This window comes from Terrapene carolina, unplaced genomic scaffold (assembly GCF_002925995.2).
Source record: "Terrapene carolina triunguis isolate 2854851 unplaced genomic scaffold, T_m_triunguis-2.0 Scaffold231, whole genome shotgun sequence".
Classification (NCBI taxonomy): Eukaryota; Metazoa; Chordata; order Testudines; family Emydidae; genus Terrapene; species Terrapene triunguis.
The window spans coordinates 3,301,183-3,311,892 of NW_020664582.1; the positions used below are offsets into that span (position 1 = coordinate 3,301,183).

Below are 10,710 nucleotides of genomic sequence, written 5' to 3' on the forward strand. Positions count from 1 at the left end.
TGTTTTATAGCCCTGTCTACACTACAGACAGAGCCATGTTAAGTGTAACCAGGGACTGACAGACTCATTTGACAAGAGTACAGAAAACATGGATCACATAACAGCATTTTCCCCACTACAACTGTATATTAATTTGGTTGGCTTGTATTCATCTGCCACACTGCACAACCCTGAGATCAACAGATCAATATTATTAAGGCCAAAAAGAACACTATGATCATGCTGTCTGACTCTTTCATAGCACACAGGCCATAGAATTTTACCCAGTAATTCTCATAGTTGAAGAAATTCTATCATCAATCATCATCAGTACATTCTGTGAAAATGCAGGCAGCTGTTTTATATAGCCTTAGCTCCTGGTGCCAGGGGCGGGGGTTAAAGTTGTTTTTCACATGGTGCATTGCGCTTTTGAGATATCCTCCTGCACAGACTTGAGGCCTGATTCTTTATTGCCTTGCATGTGGTGTAGTCATGTACAGCCTGTGTAAAGTGAGTGTGAAATACTACCAATATCAAAATGAAAGCATTTTACACCCACTTTGCACAGGTGTATGTGACTACGCAAGATGCAAGGCAGTGAATAATCAAGACTGTGGGAGACAGCAGTACTGGTTAAACAGGTAACAGACACGGGGTTAGTCCCCCCTATTCATGTTTGAACTAAGGCAGAACACTATTCAAGTTCAGTGCTGCAATAAGGAACACCCACATGGTTAGGAATCATGTGTTTATCATGTTGCATGTGTGGGATCAACCTTGCTACATCCTAGTTACCAACTTAGTAAAAAATCCCATTATAGTGTAGGTGAATATTCTGGAAGAGGGCTTTCCATACATACAGTTCTTCAGCAGCTTTGTTTCATCCTTTGTAAGGCCAACCATTATCCTCCAACACAATTCTCATTCCCAATTAATATTCTGCACAGGAAGTATCAAAGGACCTAGCATTACATTATTATCCAGTAGTACAGCTCTACTGTGTCCCACATCAAGCTAAGCCAGGGTCATGAAAGTATATCACCCAGACTTCTATTACCTCTGTTCTCACAGGACTTTAGTAGAGGGCACTACTATTCTGATTCTTACGGGAGGGGGAGGGGGAAGTAACTTTTTTTTTTGGTGGGGGGGGAGTTGGTTCAGGGTCAGACCTTTGAAAACTTACACTGGTTAGTGGTTACTAACACAAGTAATCCCATTGACTCAAATCACAGTACTTGTGTGAAGAACTACCAGTGAGCACAAGAGGTTCAACAACCTGTTTCATAAGTAACTTGATACAATTTGCAGTAATAAAGGTATTTTCTCAGTAAATATAGAGAAGCAGAAGACAATAGAGCCAATAGTGAAGTAATCATATTTATTTTTTGTTCTGTATTTGTACAGCACCTAGCACAATGGGGTTCTGGTCCAAAACTAGGCACTACAGTAATACAAATAAATAATAATAATAAAAATAATATTTATCTGAGGTAAAACTGGCAATCATTTCAATTCCAACACTGCAGTACATGCAAAGGGAGAAGAAAAGGAAGAAATTATACTTTCTGTCCCTCGGCAGCATCTCAGTAGCTTAGATAGGGCGCTGCTTCAACTAAGGGAGAATCAGAGGTTTTGATATTTTATTTTATTCTAGGAAGCTGAGATTTGATGATTCATTTGGATCTTCTCATGTCTGTCTCTGGAAACATCACTGGCACACATGCCCTAGCACTTTGCTTTGTATTGCTTTGGCTGCTTTTATTACATCATAATGGGGTTACTCATAGAAGCCAGGAGTCTAAGAAATCTGCAGACAGACTTTTCAGCTAGCTAGTTCAAGCTGACAGGAATAGAACAACTGATTTCTGTGGGTCAAGAGAACAGAGCCTTCACATGTATCCCCTGGGACTCATCCTTATGAGCCTTCTGGGTTCATGCTGCCTCTGCCCTTCCCCTAGAAACAAAATACCCAAACATCCTGCACCCACTGGTACCAACATGACTCTCACAGGAGCTCCCACGATAGCCCCCTCATATATTATTAACAATTTATTTTTTAAACTGAGTCATTTGTACAGCAAATTTTTGGATGAGCATCCATGAGGGGAAAAACCCAACCCCATAGTTACAAACGGCATGAAACTACTCTCATTATTACTATAGGACACAGACAACAGGACAGCTGTAGATGTCACTATTTCACTGTACTACTGGGCATAACAGAACATTTGTGGCCCACCCACTATTGCAGGGTGAAATTCCCATCTTGGAAAACATTCCTCTAGACTGATGCTATTATCCTGCTGGATTTGGCTTCCATGGGTTTCTCTGTTCTTCCAGCCTCTTGAACTATTGACTTCTTTAATATAGTCTTAAGTCAATTTATTTTCCCTTACTACTATTTAGTTGCATTAAGCGTTAGGTTCATTGGTCACAGAGTCCTTGATCTTAAGCTGTGATAAAAAGGGACTATGAAAACCATTAGGAATGCCAGGGCTTGTGATACTTTCTGGGCACTGCCAAAGAGGCAGACTGCAGTTTCTAAACACTTGGTGAGCCTACTGTATCTCTGTTGTGTCTCTATTTATCCTGCCTTTTTAGCAGGCCAAGTTAGAAGAATATCTTAACCCTGCAGCACTCCACTAGAATACAAGGATTGAGATGAAGAATTCTGTTACAGCAGCAGGTTTCACAGATAGATTGCAGCCATATATGCTTCCAGTAGCTTCCTTCTGATTATCCCTCCATTTCTTCTAGAGTTCCCTTCTCTATACACAATCCTCATGGAAATCATGGCACCATGTACTGGTCGCCTCCATCACTGTATTACAGCTATTCACTAAAACCACTCACTTCATGCTAACGCTATTAGCTTATCATAAGTGATGAGGATACTGAACTGCTGGATTTGGATTTGAATAAATATCTTTCTTCAGCAAAATTTGTGAACATTGCACGTAGTACCACACTCTGGTTAGCGGAGGCACCTGAGCTGAAGCCCCTTGGCTATAACCGAGAGGGCAGATTCCAGAGCATTCTCCATTCACTCCAAACCTTTGGAATATTCTTCCTCCTAAGGTTCACAACAGCCAGAGTTTTTCTGCATTCAGGACATGCTGCAAGGCCCACATTTCTTCTCTTGTCTGTGAGATGGGTGTTGGACAGGGCTGGTGCTCTAGGGATTGTATTGGGGTTGGTTTGATTCTGTTATAATATATATATATATATATATATATATATATATATATATATATATATATATATAGAGTCATTAGGTTATCTGAGTTGATCTTGGGTAACTGATGTGTCTGTTTGTTTTATAGTGCATTTTTTAAGATTAAGGGTGCTATGAGCATTGGAGGGGTATTCTTTTGTTAGACTTTGTAAAAACCTAAATAAATAAATAAATAAATATTTTACACTATGCTGATACTTCGGGCACTACCAGCCCTTAGTCAAGTATCTTGTTTTGGTCAAGCATTGGAAAACCTTGTTTAGTCACTTAGGGCCAAAATTCTATCTTCACATATGTTGCACCCAGCTCCAGCTGACTTCAGTGAAAACTGCATGTGCTCATTTATGGCCAGAATTTGGCCCATGGAATTTCTCACTTTTAAACAATAGAGTGTAGACCAAGCAAAAGAAAAAAAGAACAGAGACAACACAACTTGAACAACATCCCCAAAGCCTCCAGAGGGAGGCTAGCTCAGCTGGAAAGGAAAGATAGTTCAGTGGTTAGAGAGCTAGATTTTGGAGACCCAGGATTCAAGTCCCTGCTTTGCCACAAACTTCCTGTGTGACCTTGGGCAAGTCACCTAGTCTCAGGCCTCAGTTTCCCATCTATAAAATAGGGACAACAGCACTTCCTTAGCTCACAAGGGTGTTGTGAAGATAAATACATGAAAGATTTATACAAATACAGATTTATATTAAATACACAATAAGATACTACAATAATGGGGGCCATAGGATACACAGATAGGAAACCTCAGAACAAACACACATAAAACTCCACACAGTCAGCACAATAGCCAACTGTTATCATGTATGTTACACAGTTAATAACATTGCAGACTGCACTTTATTTTACAATAGTGCAGTAAAGTTTACTTACTCATCTGGGAACTCCACCGCCTTGTTCTTGATCTTGTTATGGAGAGACAGAATGTATTCATCTATAAAAGGGCACTACAAAACAAAGCAATGGTTTTCCAGCTGTTAGGCATCTCAAGTGTTTAGCAATTGTCATTCAGATATACTTTTGTTACATGTTTCTTCTGAATTTGACCCAGAAGATACATGCAGGGTATGTTAGTAAAATCTTCCCACCTCTCACAAGCAGAATTATGCCTTACTTAAAAAGTTAAAGGCAGAGATTTTAAAAGAGCAGGGTTGCCCAGCAAATGCAGCACTGGAGTGAGACTCAAGAGATCTGGGTTCTATTCCAGACTCTGCCACTGACCTGCTGGGTCACCATGGGCAAGTCACTTTGTCTCTCTGTGCCTCAGTTTACCCATCTGTAAAATGGGGGTAACAATACTGGCCTTCTTTGTAAAGCACTTTAAGATCTACTGATGAAAAACTCTGAATAAGTGCTAGGTATTATTGTTTACCATACAAAAGGTAATTAAGAAATTCATCTCCAAAATTAATAGTGGAGATTCACCTGTCTGAGAACAAAAATGAAGCAAGAAAATTACCCAAGGCCAGGGGATGGAATCCAATCCACCCTGCACACATGTAACTTGCACGAACGCTACGGGTTACCATGTAGCCTCTATTCCAGTCTATGGAATGTGTCTGCTGCTGCTTTAGACTTCTAGACAACAGTTACTGGATTTGTGTAAGCACAGATCCAATGGTTCCATTCCTACCCCTCTCCCCTCAATGCTCTCCTATACACCAGTTTATCTGAAGCCAGTGGGAAACCCTCATTCACAGCACACACACAGGGGTATAGTCCCCATGTGGTGTTGCTCTGTCAGCCAGTGCCATGCAGGGCTACCATGGGGATTTTTGGTCAGGAGGACCTTGTATGGAGCCTCCACAAGTAGGCAAATTCCACTCAACAGAATATATGGGTGTATTTTTATATGATACATGGAAAATTGCTTCCTTCTTTAGTTGCCTGCTGTGATGTCAGTTCATAGTTCTGGGGCCTTCTATGACAGCTAGTCAGATCACAGACTCCCCCTGACTGTATTGTCTGCTTGCAATGTCATTGACTTTTGCAGGTGAAACAGAATCTTGAGCTTCAAGTCTTCACAGGTAAGTGAAGCAGGACCCAGCTTTCAAATATATTAATTTTTAAGGATGACATTTACTTGGGAGACTCTGTTCACGATCTAGGATCTTAAACAGATTTAAAAATGCTTCACAGAACAGCTTTACAGATCTTGGGCACTAACCACCTACATGATGCCTAAAATAGTCATCTTCAATCACTTTTTAAATTTTCTATGCTAAATTCAGATACATGAGCTCAGTGCACATTTGTTTCAAATGTAACTTTTTCCAGTTGATTGATATATGCCTAAATTCTGGCTCTTCCTATCTGAGCAACATGGGCAGGTGGGCAGGAGCGGAGCTGTTGTGACAACTGGCCTTTACTTGAGACACTCTGCTTGCAGAATACCTCAAGGGCAGTGTGTGGGGCAGCGCATTCAGCAGTGCTCCTTACTGCTGGTCCAAAGACAGTAGCGTCAGCACCTGCTTCTGGTGGGATAAGGGATGGTTTTCTGGCCTTGTCCCCTGAACCGCCCAGCCAAGGCGAGTTATGAAATGAGTGCACAGTATTTACTGCAAGGCCAACGGTAGGGGGGTTTCTTGGAACAGAACAGTTCATTGGTTTTATTTACCTTACTTCTTCCAGTCTTCTCCATGCCATAACACATGGGGAAATGATATCACCAGGGGACAAAATCCCGAGAGATTCCACCATCTTCAGTGCAAATTATTTATTTTAGAAATAGCCCAGTGCGCAGTTATCATAACTAATAAAATATCCTGAATTAGCTAAACCATATCACAACTGTCACAAAATTACTTGTTCCTTTACATTTTACCCCCGTCAATTATAGCCACATCAGCTAAAAAGCCTTGGAACTGTGCAGTGTGATTTGTGGGGCCCTGCATGGCCTTGGGAGGATCCTACAAAACCATAAATTTTTTTTGCTCATGCAGCAAGTCACCATAACCTGCACCGGTCTGCCGTGTTTATCAGCTGACGGACGGCACACTATCTGGATCATTTAAAGCACTTTAGAGCAGCTTTTGTATCAAACTCGTGCTTCTCTCCACATGTTCCGCCTGATTTGTTTCTAAATCCAGGAAATATTTGGGGAAAAAAGAAGGTCACTATTATTGCGACCGGTGTTGATCTGGGCACTGATGTAAGCTATGGGGCAGACCTGTGAATTTTTATGCATGGATGCCACCCTTATTCACCCACTGACTTCATTAGGACTATTTGGGAGAATTAGAGCTTGCAGATTCAAGCTCTCTGTTTATTATTTTTCACCTATTTGTGGGAGAATCAGACTAATGATAACCAAACCGCAGCTCCTATATAAAATTCAATTGTTCTACAGTCATCTTACCTTCCCATATACAAAGCAATACAAAGTAATTCCCATGGCCCATACATCAAGTGCCTGAAAGAAAGCAATTGCACTTAGTAAATTAGATCCAACAGCTAGATACATTTTAGATCAGACAGCTATTTTCTCAAACATAAAAATAAACTCTTTTTCATTAGGAACCTAATTTTATAGATACTGAACAATGTAATTAGATAGATACATTGCTACATGCACACAAAAGTCTGCAAACCACCTAGCACACTTTGACCAATATTGGCCAGATTCTGCCAGCCTTAAACACATCCAGTAGTTCCTCACTGTACGAACAATCCCATTCATTTCAATCAGACGACTTGTGGAGGAAGACACAACTTAACATGAGGAAGACTGGCAGAAATCTGACCTAGACAAATAATAATGGATCAAAACCTGAAGCCTCATTCAGGCAAAACTCCCATTGGCATCTACGGGAGTTTTGTCTTGAGTAAAACAGAGTTAGGACCTCAGGATTTGACTCAATAATAGAAGAAAAATTCTTCTTTATTTTACCTGGCCTGTGGAACAGAGAGACACCAAGGAGTATGGTTTGGATACCACCCTTCTTTTCATGTTCCCCAGGTCCTAAAACTCAGACTAATTAGTGGTGATCCAAGATTTACCTTTCCACTGAAGCTTTTGCCAGAATCTGAAATTGCCTCTGGAGCCATGAAGGCTGGTGTCCCGGCAGTACTGGAAAGCTGGGCATCATTCCCTTCAAACTGATTACTGACTCCAAAATCAGCTATTTTGACATGCCCATCGTCTCCCAAGAGCAGGTTGGAAGGCTTGATGTCCCGGTGAATGATCTTCTGATAGTGCACTGTAAACAGATGGGAACATGCTCTTCAAAAGCTGCCCAGCATATCCGGAAGAAACCACAATATATAACAGCACCCTTCCTTCTCCAACAAAATGCTAGCTAACATGGGTGGTTGTATTTAAAATGACAGCAACCTTAATTTATATGGTGTAAATTAGTCAGTCAAAGCATTTTTATGTATACATGTCATCACTTATACCAGCACAGCCCTGGGACCAGTGATTGTCAGAGGACTACTGTTCTGTGCATAAAAGGAGGATTTTAGTCCCCAGTGTGGTATGGTGAGTGGAAATGGAGAATGGTCACATTTCAAAAGGGACTGAGATTGGCAAGGGACCAGGGCTCAGGAATACAAGCCATGGGTGGGTTGCTGCTAGATGAGCAATAGAACCTCACCAAGTAACATCGGCCAGTCTAGGATTAATAAAGCTGCTTTCTACAACTCTGCCTGCCTGCTGTGTCACTGGGGAGTATAGGGTGCTGGGGTTCATAGGGGCTTCTGAAGCATGCTGGGGGATCCTGGGGATGAGTGAGGGTGGTGAAACTCCCAAGTGGCTGGAGCAGCTGCCTGCAGAAACAGGGAGCCCAGGGCCCATATCAGGCCCCTCACCTTCTGCCACTGCTCCAATCTCACTCCTGCCACTTCCTGGTGGCACATGGCTGCCTGCTCAGTGGATGCCACTGCAGCCTCCAGTGTCCAAAAGGTGCAATTGCAGGCAAATGCCCACAGCCTTTCAGCAGCTTGGCCAGATGCATGGCATCTCAATCAAGATGCAGCGTTCTGTGGGAGGACTGTCAAATGCGCGTCACATGAGATGCAGCCAGGGCTGTCAATCTGGCACTTTTCGCCAGCACTGAACAAACGTTAAGAGGAAAATCAAACTGATAAAGGCAATTAACCAAAGAGAGTGGGCATAGCCCCAGAGATCTTAATACCCAGGGAGAGGGAGTTTTGCTGTTGAAGAAGGAAATAATTACAGTCAAGTCTTGCAGATGGTGCAAAGCTTTACTCCATTTACCAGCTCCAAATGAATCCACAGGACTGCTCATGTGAGTAAAGGTTTGTGGGATGCAGCCCATGTGTTACATTTTTTAGATGTTTATCTCAAAATTGCAATTCTACCTGACTAATCTACATAACATTAGACCCCCACACAGAAAGAAACATGCCCACGTGAGAAGACTGGAAGATTGACGGGGCTAAGATAACATCCTGGTGCCAAGGGGAACTGACACATCAAAAAAATCAGTGAACATTTTCAGTTTGAAAGAGGCTGTTTTAAACCCGAGTGATAAACAGATTGCCGATGCCAGAACTCTGGAGAATACCACCATGCTCTAGTTGTGCCATAAACAGGAACCTTTGAAAGAGACACAGAGTGTTTTATTCTAAAAGAGAATAAAAGGAAAGAAAAAATATTCCAACCTTGAAAATAACAACCACTCTCATGTTCAGAAATGTGGCCTTACAAGCTATTGTCACAGGAACCCTTTCATAGCAAAGTCATGTTTCAAACCAGCTTCCATTCTGAAATGTTACAACAGGAAAGATTGCAATTATGATTAGGTTGAATGAATGAACTGCTTCCTGGGCAAGTGAGAATGGACTCTCTTAACTGGTTTATAGCACTGCCAAATATCAGATCCAGCTGAATTATATAAAGTTGAAAAGCTCATCACTGCAGATCACGAGGTCAAGAGATAGCCTTACAACAAATTCACTACTTGGTTTGCAGTTTATCCTGGAGGCAATACTGTTGCAATAAGAAAAGGAATTTTTATGTCTTGGAGTAAAGGGGAAGAAGGAAATTATAAAAAGAAAACCAGATGTATTGTACAGCAATATCGTGACAGCAGTATTCAATTTAAACAAGAACTTTCAGAAAAGGTTATCTGAAATGTCACTGTCATCTAAAGCAAAGTGTTATATAAGAACTTGAATAGCATACAACAATCTAATTGATTTCTTTGTATGATACTATGTGTTTACCCAGTATCATTGTGCCTCTGTTTGCGTAGTGAACAGATTCTTTCAGTAAGTATTCTTCTTTAAGAGCTAATCTAGATGCATAATGGACCAATTCCCAGACAAATGCTCACAGGACAGTGCTAAGAAACGTCAGTGGTCATTCTAGCCCAGATTTGCTGTTGCTGTGCAATTATATTGTGATGTGAATCGGTTAACTCTTGTGAGAGGCTGACTAGACAATCTGGGTAAACACCAAACACCCTATGACAACAGTAATTATTATCAGACATCTGCTGCAGAGCAAACCTATTGATGAGCTGACATTTCATTATGGTAATGCAAGAAAGAAAATGAAACTGCAGTTTCCCGTCAGGAAATGATTAGCTGCCTTTCATGCAGGTGTGAAATATAAGACTCTTAAAGAATAAGCCAGAGACTGCAGGGCTCAGATTCCCAACACATTTTTGCAAGTAAAATACAGGCCATGAAATATAGGTCAGATTAATTCAGCTGTGGAGTTAAAGTCTATTGAAATCGATGGAGTTTTACACCAGGGGAGAATTTAGTCCGGGATTTTTATTATTTCATCCATAAAACAAAGTAAAACATGATTCCAAGTCAAATAAATATTTATCTTTCAAAATATATTACTTGCCTTTGTGAAATCTAATAAAAAGATAGTAAATACAAGCTCTTTGGTGTAGAAACTGTTGTTGATGATATGTTTGTACAGCACTCAGAACAATTAGGCCCTGATCTAGGTAGGCTCTGGGTACAATCACAATATAAAATGTTAAATAATATGTACTACAAATAAATACATAATAAATTGTAACCGGGATCAAGTTCGCTAAACTACAGGATTCATAAGTGTACATGGTTCACAAGTCATTATGTTCAAGGATTGCAAATGAGTATTATTTGTTTATTTGTATTATAGTAATAGTTAGAGGACACAACCAATATTGGGGCCCCATTGTGCTAGGCACTACACAAACATGGTGAGAGATAGTCCTTTCCTTGTAGAGTTTACAGACTAAATTTTCAAAACCACCTAAATGGCATAGGAGCCTTAGTCAAAATTTGACTTACAATCTAAATAGAGAAGACACTGAAAGCAGGTGGGGAAACAAGCAGAAAGGTGAAGTGACTTGCCCAAGGTCAAATGGCTGGTCAACGGCCAATCCAGGTCTCCTGAGCACCAACCCAGGGTCGTATTCACTGCCTCTCTAATAGTAGTAACCAGAGGTACCGACTTTGGGATTTTCCTGGGGGTGCTGGACCCCCGCTCTGCCCCAGGCCCCGCCCCTACTCGACCCCTT

General features: G+C 41.1%; 1 protein-coding gene across 1 annotated transcript in view; it reads right to left on the reverse strand.

Annotated features, from left to right (window-relative positions):
- CAMKK1 (calcium/calmodulin dependent protein kinase kinase 1) overlaps positions 1–10,710 on the reverse strand; it is a 112,505-nt gene that overhangs the window by 24,860 nt on the left and 76,935 nt on the right. The window contains exons 9-11 of the mRNA XM_026656588.1: positions 7,220–7,419; positions 6,579–6,632; positions 4,094–4,167 (exon numbers count right to left, since the gene is read on the reverse strand). Coding sequence (XP_026512373.1) covers positions 4,094–4,167; positions 6,579–6,632; positions 7,220–7,419 — 328 coding nt within the window. The remainder of the gene's footprint in view (positions 1–4,093; positions 4,168–6,578; positions 6,633–7,219; positions 7,420–10,710) is intronic.